The sequence below is a fragment of the Globicephala melas genome, chromosome 6 (genome assembly GCF_963455315.2).
Source record: "Globicephala melas chromosome 6, mGloMel1.2, whole genome shotgun sequence".
Taxonomy (NCBI): domain Eukaryota; kingdom Metazoa; phylum Chordata; class Mammalia; order Artiodactyla; family Delphinidae; genus Globicephala; species Globicephala melas.
Window position 1 is genome coordinate 50714947 of NC_083319.1, and position 22130 is coordinate 50737076.

Here is a 22130-nt window from a genome sequence, read left to right on the forward strand (position 1 = left end):
TCCTTATATTCCTTATAATTGGACCCAATTTATATCTCTGGGTGTCTACATGTACATATGTCTCAGGAATTGAGCAAAATCAATTCAGGAGGACAAAGGACCTTAATATTACAGTCCCCAGGGACCACACCAACCTCTTTTTCTTCTCTCCCTAGTGCTATGTGTCTCAGGGGTGATGGCTTCCATGCAGAGGGCGAGCCATCTCATCTTCCTTTCATAACAAAAGTCTCAGACGCAGTGACCTGAACTCACCGGAAAAGACAGGTGTGCCATCTGGGGGAATCTGACTCCCATAGGGGAAAATAACTTCTAACTTGGGTCACCCTTCGACACAGTGCTTCCTTTATCAGGTCTTTTTAGCTACTGAGTAGATTATTAGTGAGTTCTTACCCCCCTGTGACAGTCTACCAAATAGTTAGCTTTTAAAACATGTTCTCCTAATTTGACAGTTCAGAATATGTCACCCCCTCCAAGTAGATCTCATCCCTTCCTGACAATTTTGAGTTCTGTGGTCAAGAATAATTTTTGAAGTTATGACTTTATTCGTCATTTTATTTCCAGTGTTCTGCTCAGTGCCCAAGGGATCGATTTGTTTTTCATTTCAAAATGACTATGCACTTTCCAGAAAAAAGTATTCTTGAGGCTATAGTTCAGATTCTATATTCAGAGGTGAGACACTCTGGAGGAGACAAGTTGGCTTCTGAACCACTAAATTAGGGAAATCATGCTCTAAAATTGTTTATTTCCATTCATTTTTCCCTTTCCAAAGATGGCTGGGTTTATCTGTGCCACTGGCCCCCATTATTCTACTGGATAATTGAGAATTTTCCATTTTAACGTCATAGGCACCACAGTATTCAGAGGAGAATGTACTGGTTAGGGTCTGACAGACCCTAGAGAGAGACAATCAGGGTGAAAATCCCAGCTTTATTCTGCCACTTACTGCTTGTGTGCCCCGGAGCAGGTTAACTTAACCTCTCTGTACCTCAGTTTTCTCATCTGTAAAATGGGAGTAATAGTACTACTTCATAGGGTACTTATAAGAGTAAATGTGTTAAGTGCTTAGGATGGTGCCAAGAACATGCTAAGCACTTAATAAATGTTAGTTCTTATTACTAGCATAGCTTTTAAAATGCTTCCAACTGGTAATAATTATACTTTGATTTGCTGAATTAATAGATTTCTGGCTAGAATAAACCCACTGGAGTCTGAAAAAAGATGCTTCCAGCAACCAATGATTCTAACTTCATAAAACATCAAAAGTCCTGAATAAGCACATGGCACATGTCTTATTAGTGTCTATTAAGTAGATATAAGCCGAGAATCTAACATACATTGCCTGTCATCTTTTTTGGAATCCAGAATGAAGAATTCCAGAATTTTAAATATCTATGATCTTATGCAACATCTTAAAAGCCACCTTTAAAAATCCTTGTTAAGTATCCAGGAGAGAGAAGAGGGGTGGTAGTGATAAAAATGGTCAAGCCCTGAGCATTGGGACAGGAGCCTGCTGACCAGATCAGAACCCGCTGGCCAAGCTGCATGGAGGCGTGCAGATGACCCGCGAATATTAACCCTTTTAACTTGAAAACAAAAGCACCCTTGTGCCCTGAGAGCAGGTGGTCCAGCTCAGACGCTACAGAAACACTGGAAACCCCAGCTTCCCAGCCCGTCATGAACACCAAATGCAACAATGCAGTGGTTCTTATTGCCCCAAAAGGAAACTGTGCAGCAAGTTTAGCGTGTAGCATATTATCCCCTGGAGTCAGTGTTTAGGGGGCTTTCCATGGTTAACCAGGATGCAGAAGCATGGCAAACCTGGGTGGCTTAACATACAGATGCTCCCTCCGAAGTGAATGCTAAACGAGGTCACTGAGAAATGAACAGCTCAGGGAACCACCCTGGGGGCGGGGGTGGCTTGGCTTCTCTTCCTATTCAGAAGCTGCTGAGAGTTTTTGCTTAATTACCTGCCACTTCTTTCTTAAAAGTCATCAAGGCAGATTTGAAATCATTTGCTTTAGGACTTTTCAAGGAAGAAGACAAGCACAGGTGATCTTCTATGGAAGCTGAGGGATCTGGAGGGAAGATCTGTACAAAGGGGTGGGTGGCAATGGTAAATGATTATACATGCTTCTAAACTGAACGAGATTATTTTAAAACTCCAGCTCTCTGAATGGTGCAGCTCATCTCCTTGCTGCCTAATTTTCAAAGCACAAAGGCAGCCCACCATTAGAAGCACATCTTTCTCTCTTATTTCCGAAGCCACTGCTGCTGGGAAGGAAACACTTCTTCCAGCTCCGTCTACTCTCTGATGCCCAGGCCAGACCAGAGCCAGCTTCAGGATGCTAAGTGACAACACTTCTCCCCGTAAGCCCAGTGCTGGGGGAGGAAGCGACACTGGCTGCCGTGCTCAGTTCTAATAGAACTAAAATCTGATTGGAAATCAGAGGCTGAGGGATTCTGCTTTTGCTAATACAACAGTCACTTCACTCCTTGGCATTCCACTTTTCCCAGGATGTGTTCACATCTGTTAAATTGTTTGACCCTCACAGAGCTGTGAGCAAGTATTAATCACATGTCATCAATGAGAAAAATTAAGATTCAGATCAATTAAGGAAAATGCCTACGATGATACAACCAGTATCTAAAAGAGCTGGGGCTTCCCTGGTGGCGCAGTGGTTAAGAATCCACCTGCCAATGCAGGAGATACGGGTTCGAGCCCTGGTCCGGGAAGATCCCACATGCCGTGGAGCAACTAAGCCCGTGTGCCACAACTACTGGGCTCACGCGCCACAACTACTGAAGCCCGCGTGCCTAGAGCCCGTGCTCTGCAGCAAGAGAAGCAACCACAATGAGAAGCCTGTGTACCACAACAAAGAGTAGCCCCCACTCGCCGCAACCAGAGAAAAGCCTGCGTTCAGCAACGAACACCCAATGCAGCCAAAAATAAAATAAATAAATAAAAAATAAAATAAAGTAAAACAAAAGAGCTGGGCTCACATCTACCCTCCACTTAAAAGGGTTGTTGAGTTTGGCTGAAAAACCTTGTCACTGCTAAAATTCTGATAATCCTTTGTTGTGGGCTCTGCCCCGGGCATTGTAGGATGCAGCACTGCTGGCCTCTACTTCCTAGATGCCAATGGCACCACGCCCCCAGTTTTGACAACCAAAATGTATCCAGACATTGCCAAATGTTCCCTGGGCACTGGTTGAGAACCACTGGGTTAGGGTGTTTTGGATTAAGGTGAATTAGGAATAACACTTGGAATGCCAAAGCATCACTCTTCCTATAGACCAATGTAGTTGCTATTGATGACGAGGGCTGCGTAATGCAAAGACAAAGCTGTCTCTGTTAAGCTACAGAGTGTAGCTCCACCAGGGCGGAAAGCAAGGGTCTTATTTCTGGAAGTTGTGGCTTTCTAGAGTCTGAAGGGAAGGAAGAGCAGTCAGGGCTTGGGACACATGCTAACCCTTCCCCCCACCCCTTCTTCCCATCTTAAAATGTTACTTATTCAATTTTTGAACAGGCAAAACATTCATATGGTTCAAAATTAAATAGCCATTAAATGTATATACAGAAAAGCTTCCCCTGACTCAAGATTCCCGCCACCCATTTTTCCCCAGAGGCAGTCAATGTTGATAGCTGCCTGCGTATCTGTCAGAGACGTTTTATAAAAGAGCTTGTATTTAAATAAATGCTTCCTCTTAGTTCAAAGTATCGCGGAGTCATGACTTCACTCATGTTTAAAAAGTCATAAGGGACATGTTCTCTTGCCATGTGGTAAGAGGCAGGCATCATCCTCCCACCTGGTCCCTGCCTGCCTCCGCTGAGAGGAACACTGACTGAGACAGTGGATTTACATGACAACCCAGGTCTTAAAAAACAAAACAAAATGAAAACAACCTGGGGAATTTGGGTCAAGGACCCTGTTTGTATCCAGAGTGGTCAGTTTCCTACTAGGTCACGCTGAGTGCTCTCATCACGTGTGCCCATCCTGGCGGAAGTTGGTTAACAAGATTCAGACCACACCTGAAGTCAGGGTGCTGGTGCCAAAGGTGGGCCCTCCAGACCTCAAGTAGCCTGTGGTAGTCATCAACACCAGAATCTCCTAGTGGGGGCCTGTTGTGGGTAGGCCCAGGATGGAAGGAGGAGTAGAGGAGGGAGGATGACAAGCCTGGAATGACACCTTTGGGATGGAGAGGTGAGAGAGGGAGGAAAGCAAGTGGCAGGACTAAAAATTTCCCATGCCTATCCACGGCCAGCCGACTGGGAAACACTGATCGCTTCCGATGGACAAGTCACCAATTAGGACATCATATGCCTGGACCTTTTCATCATCTTCCTGACAAAGAATTGCTAAGGGACCTGGGATAAGCCATTGAACTACGCTGACATGTTTGTTTTGGAAGGGTGGGGGATGTGGGGTGGGCAATTTCCTCACATACAAAAAAGAAAAAACTCAGACCTCTGGCATTGGTATTTTAACTCGAGTTTAAACCATTCTTAAAGTGAACTGATGTCCTGCTTTCTGCTTCCTTCCTTCCTTATCACCTTGTTAAAAAACATCTCTTCTTCAAACTTCTCTAGTTCCATCAATGGCAGAAAATTTCTAGTAGTTACTCTGACTGGAAACTTTCAGGTCACCCTTCATCGTGGTTTAGACTGTCATTTCATCATGTCACTGATCTCCGAACCAATGTCATGGTACCTCACTGCCTAGAGCTGCGCTGTCCAACATGGTAGGTGTTAGCCACATGTGCTTATTTAACTAAAATGAACATTTAAAATTCCTTCCTCAGGGCTTCCCTGGTGGCACAGTGGTTGAGGGTCCACCTGCCGATGCAGGGGACACGGGTTCGTGCCCCGGTCCAGGAAGATCCCAAATGCCACGGAGCGGCTGGGCCCGTGAGCCATGGCCGCTGAGCCTGCGCATCCGGAGCCTGTGCTCCGCAACTGGAGAGGCCACAACAGTGAGAGGCCCGCATACTGCAAAAAAAAAAAAAAATTCCTTCCTCAGACACATGGGTCACATTTCAAGTGCCCAATAGCCACACACAGCTTGTAGCTACCGTATTAGTACAGATTACAGAACACTTCCATCATTGCCAAGAGTTCTAATGGACAGTGCTGGCTCAGAACATGAAATCCACACTCCTCCAACCAGCACGCAAAGCTAGCTGTCACTTAGAGCCAGCCCATACTTCTGAAATCGCCTCTGCTTTCCCCAAACAATGACACGTAGCTTTGTCTAGGTCAGACTCTACTGTCCCTCCAACAAATCACGCTCATCCCTGATTCTGTGCCTGTGCCCATCGGATTCCCCGTCATTGAGACAGATGACTCGGTTAGTCAATGCACAGTCGTCGCATGAGTGGCATTTTCTGCCGTGACAAAAGCAATGAGGCATGTAAGAACTTTTTATCCCAGCAAAATGTTCTGCTAACAAACAAGTCCAAGAAAAGGACTTTTCCCCAGGAGACTGTAGGGAACTTGGGGCTTGTCAGGACTCGCTAGAGGATTAAGTGAAATGCCACTTGTCTTGGCACTTCACAGCACTTTGAGTTGTTATTTTCTTCACATGGGCCTCCTATCTGTTTTTTTCTCTTAAATAAATTGTATGGATATAGGAAGCAGAGACCAGGCCTTACACGCCTATCTTTTGCATCTTCCTCTCCTATCTCACTTCTCTACCCAAAGAGTGCAGAGATTGCAAACTGGCCACCATGTGAGGACCAGATATGATTGATACAGTTTGTTGCTTTTTCCAGAGTGTATTTTTTTTTTTTTTTTTTTTTGGTAAGAACGGAAAGGTTGCTTTATTCAGCAGGCCAGCACCTGGGGACACGGTGGACTCCTGTCCAAACACTAACCGCAACATTCTGCTAGACCATGAAAGTTTTTAAAAGGAGAATCATTTGGGGAAGGGGCCGGCGTCTTTGTTATCTTCCACTATGTACAGTCTTTCTTCCAGAGTGTATTTCTGAACAATTTTGAATCAGTTGCCAATCTTTAACAATTAGGAGATTTTACATCAGAATCTACATTTTTGGTTTCTAGAGAAATCAGTTATCTGGCAACCCTGGGTGAGGACTCATGCAAAGCTCTATTAGCTAGCGTTTAAGGCCACCGGTCCCCTTTATAAAAGGAACGTATTCTCCTGTTTACCACCTTCCCCCTGCTTGTTTTACTCCCTTGTTACCTGCCTGGCCCCTTAAAGCCTCTGCGTTTACAATTCTTGTGGAAGACACCCAGTAAATGAACTGAGAACAGAAATACTACGCTCTGTAACGAAGCCAGACAGCCCTTAATGCCTGTCTTCATGGGCGTCATGTTTGTTCTAAGCAGCTAAAATCAGAATTCTTATCTCAGCCATTAGCTGAAGACATTAACCTTCCCAACTGATTTTAGCTACTCCTCCTGGGCTTGTCAGGAACTGATAGTGGATTAGAGAAATGGTCAACTGGAAGAACAAAAAGCAGTCAGCCTAAACAATCACATGCAAATAATTGAAACTCAGAGAGCATAACAGTGTTCCATGAACTCTGAGTGTTCCCTAAAAACACGTGGACATCACAGCACTCACGATGCTGAGTGTTGCTGGCAGCTGCCCAATGCATCTTGACACAGAAAGCCTAAACCCGCTCATTAACTCTAACCCATATTGATTTCTCCTCTTTTGAACCTTTGTTATAGACTACTGTGTTCTAAAACTGTTTTCATGTCTTGGCTCTCCCACTCAACCGTCAGTTCCTTATAAACTCCCTTGATATCCTTCTCATGCCTAGCACCCAAGATCAGAGTGTTCTGAACCTGGATTGGCTTCAGTCACAGGTAAATCCAATTGCTCATCAAACTCATTAAAAAGGAGCATACCCCATGGTCAGGGCTTCAGGGTTGGGAAAGAAAGTTAATTTTAAAATATTTGTAAAAGGGACAATAGTTAATGAAATGCAAGGGACAATAGTTAATAGTTAATGAAATGAAATAGTTAATGATAAGCCTTGATGACACCCACCTAACCTGTTATCATTCCCAGTTTTCTGTCATCTGCACATTTGCAAAGTATAAATTTGATGTCTTCATGCAGGTCATGGGTAAAAATTATGAAGCTACACAGGGTCAACTCGCATCATGTCAGTAGAGACAAGAATGTTCCAGGTACCTTTAAATCAAGATCCACTAAACTTGAGAATTCTCCGTATCTGCGACCAATTTAATGATTCTTTCATGATAGGAAATGCAGTTAATTTGACATAAACTCTATCTTTATGAACCTCTGCAGGTTTGTAAAAGACATGTGTTTCTTCTCTAAATGTACATAGCTATATGTTTACAAACCCATGCTCAAACTATGCCGAGGAACAGTCTCACATCTGGTTTCCAGAATGTACCTTTTCCTCATTTCTGAAAATAGGGATGATATTTGCTCATCTCCTGCCTTTTGATAAGCCTTCCATTCTCCCGATTTTTCAAAGCTCACACTCAGTGGTTTCCCTATTCTAGCTTCAAGTTCTTTCTTCTGGGACATGGTTCAGCTGGGCCTAGAGACACACATCTGCAGTAGCTAATGTAACTCTTACTATCACCACTCCTAACACCACCATTAACACCCATAGAGTCTGTCATACAGAGTGAAGTAAGTCAGAAAGAGAAAGACAAATACCGTATGCTAACACATATATATGGAATTTAAGAAAAAAAACATGTCATGAAGAACCTAGGGGTAAGACAGGAATAAAGACACAGACCTACTAGAGAATGGACTTGAGGATATGGGGAAGGGGAAGGGTAAGCTGTGACAAAGCGAGAGAGAGGCATGGACATATATACACTACCAAACGTAAGGTAGATAGCTAGTGGGAAGCAGCCGCATAGCACAGGGAGATCAGCTCAGTGCTTTGTGACCACCTAGAGGGGTGGGATAAGGAGGGTGGGAGGGAGGGAGACGCAAGAGGGAGGAGATATGGGAACATATGTATATGTATAAGTGATTCACTTTGTTATAAAGCAGAAACTAACACACCATTGTAAAGCAATTATACTCCAATAAAGATGTAAAAAAAAAAAAAGACCTTTTGCTTAATGGGGAAGAATTCAGTTGAATAGTTCAGCTGAGCTGTTAACCTGTTGGCAAAGCAACACTTTCTCTAAGAGATCCTTCTTCCTGCTTTGCATAGTAACACCATATTAACTGAGGGCTAAAGTTCTAGGCACTATGCTGTGTCTTGGTGCTTTTCTTACAGAGAGGGTCCTCCTCTTCCCTTGCTAACCTTCCTTTTAAAATCAGAGGTCATCAAAAAGGTCCCTATGCCATCACACATAAAAAAAAAAAATCATTGATTTTTTTGGTCCTCTTAAGTTTCCTGCATCTTCTCTTTATTTTTCAGAATTATTTGCTATCATACAATATGATTTTTAGTTTTTATAACCTTCCCAACATTGCTGAGTCAGATACCCTGTTAGGGACATTCATCACAGAATCATACCTATAATATTACTGAAAACCTATTTTACTAATTCTTGAGCAAGACACACTCAGTAAACTCCAAGATCGCATGGTCACATGCCTTCTATTACTTTTGCATTACTAGAGAGCTCCTGGAAATCAGAACACAATCAAGAATCACAATGCATCTTGAGGCTGACTGAGAAAACTGCCTGAAACTGCTCTGAAGGAATGCCAGGCTGACAGTTTGACCATCTCTGTGTTGGTCCCATGTATGACTGAATTTACAAAGAGTCTTGGGTAAATGAGATAGGATTTTGTTTTCCACCTGTGTCTGAAAATAAATAATTCTGTATTGCTGCCTCTGTTCAGATTAACAAATTTTAGAAGCTGTAACATGACACTTGTGAGCTCATGAATCTTTAACCTACTATTCCCCAAACACATCACCTCTTTGGATGGCAAGCTCTCTGTTTATACTTCTAGGTTTGGCTGAGTAGAAAAGTCAGAAGAAAAGATATACCAGGAAAAAGGCATGTTATTCCACATGAAAATGGAACAGGAAATACATCATGTTAGTTCCATGACCTAAATCTGTGGTCAGATCACACGGCTCATGGGACTTGATGACAAACTTCTTGCTAGCTATCCATTACAGAGTAAAAGGCAAAAGGAAATGTTAAGGTATATCAAACCTTCAATACGCAAACCTTCTACTCCCCAGAGAGGAGGAGGGCAAGGTCTTTTAAAAGCTAAAAAGCTAAAATGCACAGTCCATTTAAAATCAGGAACAGCAGTGCTTGGGAACATATATCACCCAGTAATGCTTCTGAACATTAACTTGGTTGCTAGGAACCAAGAATTCATCGAAGTCAAAGAGTGGTCAGGCAAGATACTCTGGGAAGTCTAGAAAGAGATTTTTGTGAAATGGGCTGAAGACATGGAATCTGAGAGGCTTAGAAAGGGGTGAGATGCAATTCCAGGCTAAAAATCTTCTTTAAAGGTAGAAAATGTTTAAAATTATGGTGGCAAGTAGCAAGTCAATAAAAAGATTCACGTAGTGAACAAAGAACACTGCACACACATAAGGGCCTTCTTCTTAGGCATAAAAAGGGTTTTCAAGTAACTACCTTCTGTCAGTGTTCTGTATCATGGTAACTGTGGTGGGCAGAAAAATGGCCCCCAAAGATGTCCATGTTCAAATCCTTGGAATCTGTGCATATGCTACATTATGTGACAATGAGGAGTAAGGGTGGAGAAGAAATTAAGGCTGCGAATCAGATGACTTTAAAATAAAGGGATTGGGCTTCCCTGGTGGCGCAGTGGTTGAGAGTCCGCCTTCCGATGCAGAAAACACGGGTTCGTGCCCCGGTCCGGGAAGATCCCACATGCCGCGGAGAGGCTGGGCCCATGAGCCATGGCCGCTGAGCCTGCGTATCCGGAGCCTGTGCTCCGCAACGGGAGAGGCCACAGCAGTGAGAGGCTCGCGTACCACCAAAAAAAAACCCCAATAAAAAATAAAAATAAAATAAAATAAAGGGATTATTCTGGATTATCCACGAAGGCTCAATGTAATCACAAGCATCCTTTAAAGTGTCAGAGTGACAGGGCCCGATAAAGACTCAACTGGCCTTTGCTGGCTTTGAAGTCGGAAAGAAATCATGATATAGACAATGCAGGCAGCCTCAAGAAGCTGGAAAAGACAAGGAAATGAACTCTTCCCTGGAGCCTCCAGAAAAGAATGCAGCCCCGTAGACACCTGGATCTTGACCTAGTGAGACCCATGCCAGACTTGTGACCTACAGAACTGTAAGAAAATACATTTAGGTTGTTTAAGCCACTAACTTTGTGGTAATTTGTTACAGAAATAGGAAACTAAGGCGGTAACTTACATACAAATGCTTTGGAGGAAGAAAAGGCTTATGGCAATATTAGCATTCTAAGCAATACAAGTGTTCCTCTTTTTGAGCTGAAAAAAGACGATAACACACTCACTCACCTTTTTATAGGTTTTTTCTTCGTTTTGTTTCCCAGGTGCTGCATCTCCATTCTCAGCAGCAGACGACATCTACAAGAGAAAAATGTACCTATTTGAATTTAGATATTCTACTCTGAAATACAATATGCTAATAATATTGTTACCTGTTTTGGTTAATTACATTTTTGTTGTTATGCTGTTGTCTCCAAGAAAGGAAGAGATTTCTCAGAATACTAAAAAAAAATTCTGTGTTCTCCAGTCTTTCCAAAATAAAGTTTTACATATAAATCATTTTGGCAGCACATTTTACTCCGTATGCTCTAAGAAAGAGGCCATGGAAGTCCAAGCCCAGATCATATGTGTATAAGTTTCTTTCTACAAAGCCTTAAAAAATTAATTTCTTTCCCCTATTCTTCTGGTTATATATACTTCCTGTAAAAATATCTGGAAAGTACCAAAAACATGAATCAGAACAAAAACATTACCCAGTTCTACTGCCCTTGGGCAACTCCACTATTCACATTTTGGTATGTTTGTTTCCACCTTTTGTTCCATGCACTTTCATACTAAAAATATTATGATACTATCTTAACACAGCATTTTTCGCTGAACACTTATGTAATAAGCATTTTCCCATTTGATTATAAAAATCTCAATGTAAGAATAATTTTTTCTAGTTGCAAGAGACACCACTGGGTGAACACAATTGCGCGTTAATACTTTAGTTAACAATGCCAACATTGAAGGACAGTTGAGGTGGATCAGGGGTTTTGTTTCTACAAATAATGCAACAGTAATGACCGCGTGCTTCTACCTTTGTCCACCTTTAATGTTTTCTTGTACTAGTTTCCTAGAATTACTAGGTCACTAAAAAATCAGAAGCTCTTACCACATATTGCTAAATTTCTTTCCAAGAAGAATACACCCATTCACACTAACAGCAATGAGTGGAAGCTGGTTTCATTACACGCTTAGCAATGACTATTATCATTTTAACTCTTTGCTAATTTGACAGGTGAAAGGAAGCACCTCCTGATTTTAATTTGCATCCTTGAAAATTATTAGCGAAGGTTAACATTGTTTGCATATCTTTTTTTGGTTCTTTGTATTTCTTCTTTCAACTTTTCTATTATTTTGCCCACTGGTCTATTGGGGTCTTGGGTATTGATTTTTTACCTATTATGGCTAGTAATATTAGTGGTTTCCTTATTGATTTTTATGTATTAAGGTTATTAATCTGTTCACAAGCACATTATTAGTACCTTCCATGCTACTGTCTTTTAATTTGTTTTATAATTATGACATGGAGAAGTTTTACATTTTTCATACTTAAAACTATTGACTATTTTTGTGATTTCTTCCAATGCTTCTAGATAAAATTTTATTTTTCATTGGGAGGTATCAGATGTTTAAACATGTGCTCCTCTCATCTTTTAATAATAAGGTTTTTACATTTTCTAATTCATCTGATTTCTTAAAACCAGTTACCTATGTGGTAAACAAGGATAACTACATAACTCAGCGTGCCATGATGTTTAAGGGTCTTATCTTAAATTGCAATGAAGAGCATTCTATACACCATGGAGGAGAAAACTTCTGACTTTCTCATAAGCCTTTGAAGCACATTTTAAATCTTGGGCTTTCAATAAACATAGTATGCACTAAACCTAAGGATCTGCCAACCATTTCTCTGTACTGGAACTAAATGACTGCCATGAGTGGGATGTGACTAAAAACCACCCAAGAAAATGAAAGAACGGACCATGGCAAGCCAACCTCACCAGACCTATGACTGCTCACCAATCCAAGCATTCTCTTAGATAAACTTTCAGTTCCATTTATCTCCATTCAATCTGTCCGTATTTGAATATGAAGTTTTCAAGGACAGATGTTTCATACACTACTGCTTCCCACACTGTATCTGCTTAATTTATTTAAAGAATAGTTGATTTTTCTAGTTACTTCATAATATGAGTTTTGAATAATATATTAGTGGAATTGGAATATTTGAAAGGTTTTACAATATCAGGCTCAGGGTAAAAACCAAACCCAACCCTGTATCATTCCCCTGGAAAGCTCAAATTACATAATCACTATAAGAATATATGAGTTATCTGATATTTGATCCCTATTTCTGTATTAGAGTATGTTTGTGCAATTTAGTATGTACTACCACTAATAAGAGTAGGATTTTCCTTAATCTTCAACTGTTTGATAGAGCCCACAGAATGAAGACTTCCCTCATGGCATTTCAGTAATTTCACTTTTAAGCCTTTGCAGCCTCTAAAACCGAAAAACTTCAAGAGCAATGCTGAAAGGGCTTGAAAATACAGTCTTAATGAGGGGTTGACAAATTGGCATGAATGAAGGACGGATGATGAGTCTTTTTTTATTACTTTGTAAATCATTCCTGACTAGACAGTAGAAAAGAAGTGGGTAAACTTAATATATTTAAAAAAAAAACAATTCCCTTTAAGCAGCACAAGCAGATAATAATGTTAAAAGCAGACCATGAGATATCACCTGGATTCAAAGGTTTTTGTTTGTTTGTCTCTGTTTAACAAAGGGCACACGGACTTATTCACCAGGACATCCATGTAGGAGAGGTAAATGAGATGCTTGGGGATGCTCTGGTCAACTGCAAACGGCTATTAAAATGGTCACAGCGACAATTACTGTCTCTTCCTAGACTTGCTATGTTCTGCACTCGTTAAGGTACATCATTTACAACTATGGAAGCCAAGGTAAGTATGGATTAAAAACATTGCTTTTAAAAACATTATAATCATATATATTTCTACATATGCAAAAAGGAAGGAGGAAAGAAATTCCCAGAAGTACTGGTAATTATCTACAGATGGTGGGATTGTGAATGCTTTGTGTTATCATGTTAATATTTTGCTATATTCTCCAAGTATGCTGCAGTGAGCACTGCTACATTTAGAAATAAGGAAAACACTAATGCTAGTCAAATATTTAACCATACACAGTAATTAATAGCAGAGACCACATCTCCTGGGTTCTGCCCCTTTTGGCATGCCAACATCCACAACATTTCCTGTTTCTATTTGCTTGCTGTTTGTTTTCAATTTGATAATGTCAAAGTTAAAGGCCATGAACTAGATACATGATTTAGAGTATTTGTAAATATAAAACAAAAGAGTAAGGGCTTCTAATGAGTCCGTTGGAATTAATTAAAAATATAGACCGTACTGCCTTACCTTTGTCAATGAAATGGCAAGTCATCTGTAATTGGTCGTGATGAGTGGCCTATTCATTGTTGAGACTGTTTTCCTTCCCAGGTTCCTGTTAAAATAGAAATCACTATTCATTATTTATTCATACCTCTACTTCATCTCCCAGAAGAGATCAGAGGTGGCTATAGGGATACACACAATGCAATCAGTTAAAACTAAAATAAAGAAATGTGTGTATAAATAAAGGGAAGATAAAGGTGAGGAACAAGATGGTGCCAGCAGTATGGGCTGTGCACAGAATGTGAGCCGTGTAATCCTGTATAGTTGTTGAATACCCTGGTCAGTCTCCAGTTTGACTCTGAGATTCCTAGTGGTCACAGCAGAGGAAGAAATAATCAGTTACATAAATGCTCAATGTTCATAAGATAAAAACAAGTCAGTTGCTTAAATGAACCACATTGGGGATTGAGGCTGCAGTGGAAGTTTCTCCTGTGGGTCTTCAAAAAAGAGACCCCACGTGATGTGTGGATAATTCTGCAATATTATCCCTGTGATAAATCAACTGTGATTTTCATGAAGGTTGGTTCAATAACACAACTTCAAAGACAGTTCAACAAACCTTTTTGCCCTATAATTATGTTTTTATACAAAAGAGATACTTGCTTATGGTAACTAATTTTAAAAATGCAGTTTAAAGTAAAAATGAATAAGGTCCCATCAGTATCTCCCCAATGAGATAACCAATGGTAACAGTTTGTTGACTATCCTTCCAAAATCTTCCCTATGCTTACACACACACATGCACACACTTATTTCAGCCACTTCTATCAGCATTTTAAAGATATTTTTCAAATCTATATTATATATCTCTCTCACTTAAAAACAACTGTATCAGGACCTCCCTGGTGGCGCAGTGGTTAAGACTCCATGCTCCCAATGCGGAGGGCCTGGGTTCAATCCCCGATCAGGGAACTAGATCCCGCTTGCATCCCGCAGCTAAGAGTTCGCATGCCACAACTAAGGAGTCAGCGAGCTGCAACTAAGAAGCCCACGAGCCACAACTAGGAGAAGCCTGCCTGCCGCAACTAAGACCCGGCACAACCAAAAAAAAAAAAAAAAAGTTACAAATGGAATCCTATGGTGTAACCTTTAAAAAAAATAATTGTACCATATTCCACAAAATGGATACACCATCATTTAAGCAATCACTCCCTCCTGGACAAACATGCAGACAGTTTCCAGGTTTGGCTACTGTAACCAGAGAAGGAATAAACAGACTTACATAAACATCTCTAATGTTCTAGTACTTTTATTTCTGTGGGAAAGAATCCTGGAAATTGATCCAAAGTTGATAAGTGCATTAAGTATTTGAAGGACCTTTGTTACATTCTTTTCTGTAAAAAGGGTGAAGCCATGAGTCCCACAGTGCATAATGAGTACCTGCTTAATGACATACTAATCAGCACTGGATGTTTGCCATCTTTAAAATGTTTGCCAATCTAATGGGCAGAGAATGACACCTCAGTCATTTTAATTCACGGTCTCTTACCACTAACGGGGCCTATCCTCTTCACAGCTTTACTGGTGATTTACATTTTCAGTTCATTTCCTTTTGCTTATTTTTATACTGTGCTGTTTATCTTTTTTTCTTTTATAATCAATCTGTAAGATCTCCTGGTATATTAAACATTAACTGTGTCATATGAGCTGCAAGCTATTGTTCATCTTTTGGCTCTGTTTATGGTGCCTTGTCAGGTAGACATTTAAAATATTTACATAGTCAAATCTACTAATTTTTCCTAGATGGACTGTGGATTTACTGTCTTACTTGGGAGAGTTCTCCCAAGCCTGATGTTACACTACATGTATTCTCCTGTATTTTCTTCAAATACCTTTATAGCTCATTTTTAACATTAGATCTTTGCTTCAAATGGAATCTAACCTCATCGTCTCCCAGATGGGTAGCTAATTGCCCCAACATCATTTACTTTATAATCTATCTTCTTACTGGAAGGACATGCCTTCATGCCTCCTTTAGCAAATATTAAGTTTTCCTGTATACCTCAATATATTTCTAGGCTCTCTGTTCCAAAGACTTACTTGTTGATTTCTAAGCTAATATGTTGTCTTAAATGCAGTAACATGCTGCTGCTACAAGTTCCCCACACTATTTTTCTTCCAAGTTTATATTTTTATATGGACTTGAAAAGCACATTGCTTAACCTGAAAACACGCCCACCCCACCAGCCCCCTGCGAAGTTGGAATTCTGACTAGAATTATATTAAAGTTATATACTACTTTGGGAAGCATTAATATCTTTGGAATTTTAAGTTTTCTTATTCAAATCATGGTATAGTTCTCTATTTCTTCAAATGTTATTTTATATCTTTTACTACAACCATATTTTTTGTTTTTGTCTTATGTCTTACTAAATTCATTCCCAGATACTTTAGTTTGTCATGCTTTTAAATAAGGATTTTTCTATTTGCATTTCTAACTGGTTATTAACTCATAGAAAGAAAATGATTGGGTTTCATCTATTATCTTTCACCCAGCCATTTAATCAAATCCTCTTACAGAATTTTAAAAGATTTTAGGCAGCGTCTCAGTCACACTACCTGCAATATTTATACATCGTACTTCTATTTCTTTTCCTATTACATTCAATGAACTTCCAAATAAATGTTGAATAGTAGCAGTTGAGTAATAGTAGTAGTGCTTGATATTTATATTATAATCCTACAGTAGTCACCATCCTCTATAATGGTCTTGTTTGTTTGGTAGCACAGTAGCTTCTTTCTGCTATGTTCTACTTTACTTTTTATTAGGAATGTCTACTGAATTATATCAAATGCATTTTCAGCATCAGTTGATATAATCATAATTGTTCTTCTTTATTCTACTGTGCCAAATATAACATTGAGAAATTTCACAATGAAAAATTATATCTTTCTCGAAAAACCCTAACTTAGATTTGATTTGCTACCATTTTTAAAAGGATATTTTCATAATTGAAATTGAATGATTTTTCTCCCATCTTTACCAGGTGTTGGTATTAAAAAATTAATACTTTTCATAAAATTGGATGGCTCTTTATATGCACTTAGTTTTGGGGGATTATTCATTTCTTGGAATTTATAAATAACCTTTCTTTGAATCAAATTTTCATAATTTACTGCTGTTAGAAAGCCATCGATTTCCTTTAGATTTTTAAATTTATTGTCATAAAGTTAACACATAATATTTTGTTACTGAAGTCTTTCGATTCTTTTGGGATCCAGGTAATGTCTTTTTCCTTATTCTTGATGGGGTGTGTGTGTGTGCATGTATGCATATGTGTGTATATGTGTGTGTGTGTGTGTGTGTGTGTGTGTGTAGACATAAAATGTATATGTATTATATGTTCCATATATATGTTATAAATATGTATTTTTGTTAGTCAGACTTCCCTTTTCTATTATTTGTTTTTGTGGCCATTTCCATTAATTTTAGCTTTTAATATTTTCTTTCTTTGGGCTTTAAAGAATTTCTTAGATGCACTACTTAGTTTATTTTCACTCTTTTAAAAAGATAGTATTAAAATCACTTAGGCTACAAAGTATTCCTGAATATATTAATGATTTCCTCATAAATTTTGATGTGAAGTGTTCTGTTTAATTTCCAAATAATTTGTAATTTTGGACTTGATTTTCAATTTGATCCAGGAATCATCTATAAGAGAGTTTCTTAACGTTAAGTATTTATATTTTAATTATTAATCTTTTCATTCATTGTTATATTCTTGCTTATTGCACTGGGATCAAAATATGGGATAAGTAAAATTTCCCCTCCCACTCAAGTTCAAGTTTTTTCCTATGGCCATAGAAACAATTTTTTTAAATGTTACGTAGACACAAGAGGAAAACGTGCCTGTGCCCTGTTTCTAGGGTAGAAAAACACTATATTATTGCCACCTTATAACATTGTCTACTTTGTCAAATTATGAAAAAATACAGTAAAATTCTCTGATATGGTTGTAGGTTAATCATATTCTCCTGTATTTCTACTTTTTATTTTTTGCCTTAAAATTTCCGTAACTATGCTGGCCGTGTACAAAGGATATATGTATGTATAATAGTGTCCTTGCGAATTGTACTCTTTATCTGCAAAAGTATCTTTTTTTCTTATTTAATAATTTGGGTCTTGGATTCCATCTTGATGCTAATATCCTCACTTCCTCCCTTTTATTTGCACATGCTTGGCATCTTCTTGTCCATTTTTTTATCTTCAGCTTTTTTAGTTATTGTCATTTGGTTTCAGCTGTGTTCCTGACAAACAGCTTAAAACTGGATTTTTTTTTTTAACCAATCTAAGAGTCTTTGTCATTTGAAAGGGGACTTAACAAATTCACATCTATTGTGATTAGATTATATTTGGTTTACTTGCATCATATTTGTTTACTATTAATTATAGTTATGGTTCCTGCATTTATTTTTATCTACTCCTTTCTTGCTGGGTTAATAAAATTTACAATTCTATTTTTTCCCATTAATTGAAATTTTTTATTCCACATATATTTTGCTCATAATTATCTTTCTATTTTTAAACCATTAAGAGTCTATATATTTCTAGTAAAAAATAATAATAATAAAATGACTTTATGCCATCCCACTACCCAGGCATTTTTCCTATGGTCTATTGTGCAGACCTGTGCCACCCAGATCTCCCCTCAAGGAGGGCAGGTTGCTCACCGCTAAGAGTGTGGTCAGCAGACGCCTCCGGCTGCCAGCCCTTTCAGGGTCTGCCTCTGCAGGGAGCCTCCTCTCGCAGGCCCTGGCCTAGCTGGGGCTGCACACAGCCTGTGACTGAATGATGGGGCAGCTCCCCACTGAGTTGGCCCCGGCTTTGTGGGTCCTACATGGAAGTCTGACTTCTTCCTCTGCTTGCCTGACCGTGCTTCCCCCTCCTCCTTTCACAGGTTGTATCACTCTCCAAACTGTGTGGCTTAAAACGACGGAAATTCATCCTCTCACAGTTATGGAGGCTGAAAGTCCAAAATCAAGGTGTCAGCAGGGCCCTGCTCCACCCAGGCTCTGGACTGCATCCTTCCTTTCCTCCTCCTAGCTGCATGGTGGTGGCCCTTCATCCTGAGCGTTCCTTTGCATGCAGCTGCATCACTCCAGTCTGTGCCTCTGTTGTCTGCCTTCACGTGGCATTTTCCTCTTTTTATACGGACACCAGTCCTATTGGATCGGGACCCACCCAATGACCTCATCTTAACTTCATTACATCTGCAAAGACTCTATTTCCAAATGAAGTCATGTTTCACAGGTACTGGGGGTTAGGACTTCAACATATGTTTTTTTGACCCCTGAAAACATCTTGCACCCAAAACTCTGTCCCAGTGCCTGCTTCTAGAGAGCCCAACCCATGACATCTGTTCTCTTCCTCCCCCGCAAGAGGAGATATATGGAATATTTTCACTCTCTCAATGACTGCTCCATTTTGAACCACTAAATAGCTCCTCTTAGTTGACACAGCTCTTCTTTTTTTTTTTTTTTTTTTTTTTGCAGTACGCGGGCCTCTCACTGTTGTGGCCTCTCCCGTTGCGGAGCACAGGCTCAGGACGCGCAGGCTCAGCGGCCATGGCTCACGGGCCCAGCTGCTCCGTGGCATATGGGATCTTCCCGGACCGGGGCACGAACCCGTGTCCCCTGCATCGGTAGGCGGACTCTCAACCACTGCGCCACCAGGGAAGCCCGACACAGCTCTTCTTAATGAACAATTTATAGCTCACAGTCATATTATTAACATTTATTTAGACTTGACCACAAGTTTTACAAGGTTCATTGCTCATCATTGTTTCTTTGACTCTTCATCTCCTCCTATCCGAACACCTTTGTTCTGATTCAATTTTCATTCAGTTGGAACAACTTCTCAAGTAGTTCCTAAAAAGTGGCGCATGGATGGTCTGCTCTGTGTCATTCCATGTCCAGAAATGTCTTTCCTTTGTCCCCATGTATAACTAGATCTCTTGGATTCTTGGCTCCCAGACCTTTCTTTCATCTCCCTATTGCTATGTCACTGCTGTCTTCTTGCTTCCTGGCTTACAGGTGAGTAGTTTCACGCTAGTCTGATGCTTCTGTCTTGGTAACTTATTGGTTTTCTCTGTCTAGAAACCTATGAGAGTTTTCCCTTTGAACACATAGTTCAAAAATTCCATAAGGACAGATGTGTCTTTTTTCATCAATCCTGCCCAGCAAAGGGAAACTGACAAGAAGCTGTTACACGGAGATCTGATGACTTAAACCATGAATAATACGTAGGCTCTCTAGCTGAGGAACAAACAGACTTCATATCCTTCAGGCAGTGCTCTCTGAAAATTATTTCTCGTGACCAACCTTTTGATAAGAACTGGACAGGGGACCACTCAAAATTATAGTCTCTGGCAAGAGCCTGGAATGCAGAAATTCTAATGGCCAAGTAAGGGCATGATCATAAGACTCAGGTCTCCTTAGGAGATGTGTTAATATGTAATCTGACACGAGACTCCCTGTTAGAACTTATTTCCTTAAATTATTTCTGACATTAAACAGAGCCAATTAATAGTGTCATATGATTAGATTGTTGAAACACCAGCTCAGCTAACAATAATACATGCCAAGCAATGAAATTTTTTTTGCCTTGATGATGGCTTATCTGTCCTTTCTGGTATTTGGTATCTGGATTTTGTTAGCATAAGGAATAAATAATTTATACTATTTCAGAGCCTGCTACCTTTCTATGCTTTCATTCAACTGGAGGGAAGGAAAGACTCATTTATTGAGCAACAACTATGTGTGAGATGCTGTCACAAAAAAGATTTCATTTAATCCTGCAACGAATCCTTTGGCATTCTTCAATTTAGCTTGTGTGATTCTGACACTTGTAACTGACTGTTCTATAACATCCATGGGACGCAGTCATTTTTAATTTTGCTGAGGCTCTCGCTGTGAGGCTGGTTTGTAGAAGTGAAGCCCTTACTGGTGAAGAAATATAGCAACTCCCAAATCCCTCCATCTCAGCCTGGTTTGCTGTTGTCTTTACCAATGCTGAGCATCAGAACCCCTGGGGAGCTTTCTGAAAATTCAGGTTCTCAGGCCATGCACCAAAACAACTAAATCACTGCCTCTGCATGGTGGGTCTGGGGAATTAGTTTTTTCAGTATGCTTCAAGGCCTTGGGTTCTTCTAAGCTACTCTAAGCAGTAGAGGCAATAAATATGTTTTATCACTTCAAGAGAGATGTTAGGGTCCAGGAGGGAACACAGAACCTATTCTGGGTATGTTAAAGAAAGAGAATTTAAGACATGGAATTAGTTATAAAAGTGACGGGTGAGTTAAAAAGCTAAGCAAAAGATGGTGATGAAATGCAGAGACTAACATCGGCACCCCAAGGGCTAGAGGCACACCAAGGGAAGGGGTGTTACCAAACCTCAAAAGTCGGAGGTATCGGCGGAACATCATGGCGAGGGTGAACTGGAAGAGGTTGGAACTACAGAAGGAGGGGGTATATTTGGAGGCATGGTGAAGACAGTCACTGTTGCGGATACTACCCAGGGCACAGAGAGGGGGATACACTCTAGATTCTCCCTCAGCCCCTCTACCCAGCAATCCCTGTCTATGGCTCCCATGGGCCAGCCTACTGAAAACCATGTGACACAGGGAGCCCGAGAAATGTATCCTCTAGGAATGCCTGCCCTGTGACACAGAACAGGAGAAGAGTGAGGAATGGCTTTGAGACAAACAGGCCAGTGACGGGCTACAGAATGAGATACAAAAATGAGATAAAAATATGAATGTGGGAAAGCAGATATGAGCTAATGATATGCACAAGATACATGGTTCCCAAAGAAAATGTGGATTAGGAGGCAGGCTAGGAGCTGGTACAAACATTTCTATTTTTATGACTCTGGGGATTTCCAAAGAGCTTAAATAGATCACTACAAAGTAGCCAGGGTCTACTGCAGCCTCTTCATTAAGCGTAGGAGTGAGGCTGTGACTTGGGACAATTTGCCTGGGGTCAAGTCAAGAGGTGGTGGGGTTGAGACTTGATCCAGAGCTGTCTGACTTCAAATCTACTGCTCATTCTACCATACCACACTCTCCCTCCTAGTTATTTGACAAAATGTTGGAAGACTGTCTACTAAATATTGCATTGCATTTTTCAATTTGTAAAGGCAATCAGGAGGTTAGCTGACAATATTAACTTACATAATTATTTCCTGTAAAACTTGTTCGACATCAATGAGTCTCAACCTGGAGGGCATTTCTGAGTTTACAGGGTGGTAGGGGAGCTTTTTAAAACTCTACAGTTAAAGAATGGACTTGAGGACATGGGGAGGGGGAAGGGTAAGCTGGGATGAAGTGAGAGAGTGGCAATGGACATATATACACTACCAAATGTAAAATAGATAGCTAGTGGGAAGCAGCCACATAGCACAGGGAGATCAGCTCGGTGCTTTGTGACCACCTAGAGGGGTGGGATAGG

At 40.2% G+C, this 22130-nt stretch overlaps 1 protein-coding gene across 5 annotated transcripts in view; it reads right to left on the minus strand.

Moving 5' to 3' along the window:
- PIP5K1B (phosphatidylinositol-4-phosphate 5-kinase type 1 beta) overlaps positions 1-22130 on the minus strand; it is a 328734-nt gene that overhangs the window by 207592 nt on the left and 99012 nt on the right. For 4 of the 5 annotated variants that reach the window (XR_009564323.2, XR_009564324.2, XM_030877052.3 and 1 more), the window contains exons 2-3: positions 13647-13731; positions 10447-10515 (exon numbers count right to left, since the gene is read on the minus strand). Coding sequence is in view for 2 of the 5 variants with exons in the window: in XM_030877052.3 (XP_030732912.1) it covers positions 10447-10515 (69 nt within the window). In the remaining 3 variants the exon portion in view is untranslated. Of the gene's footprint in view, positions 1-10446; positions 10516-13646; positions 13732-22130 lie in introns of those variants that run through there. The other variant, XR_011377538.1, reaches the window with a different exon arrangement.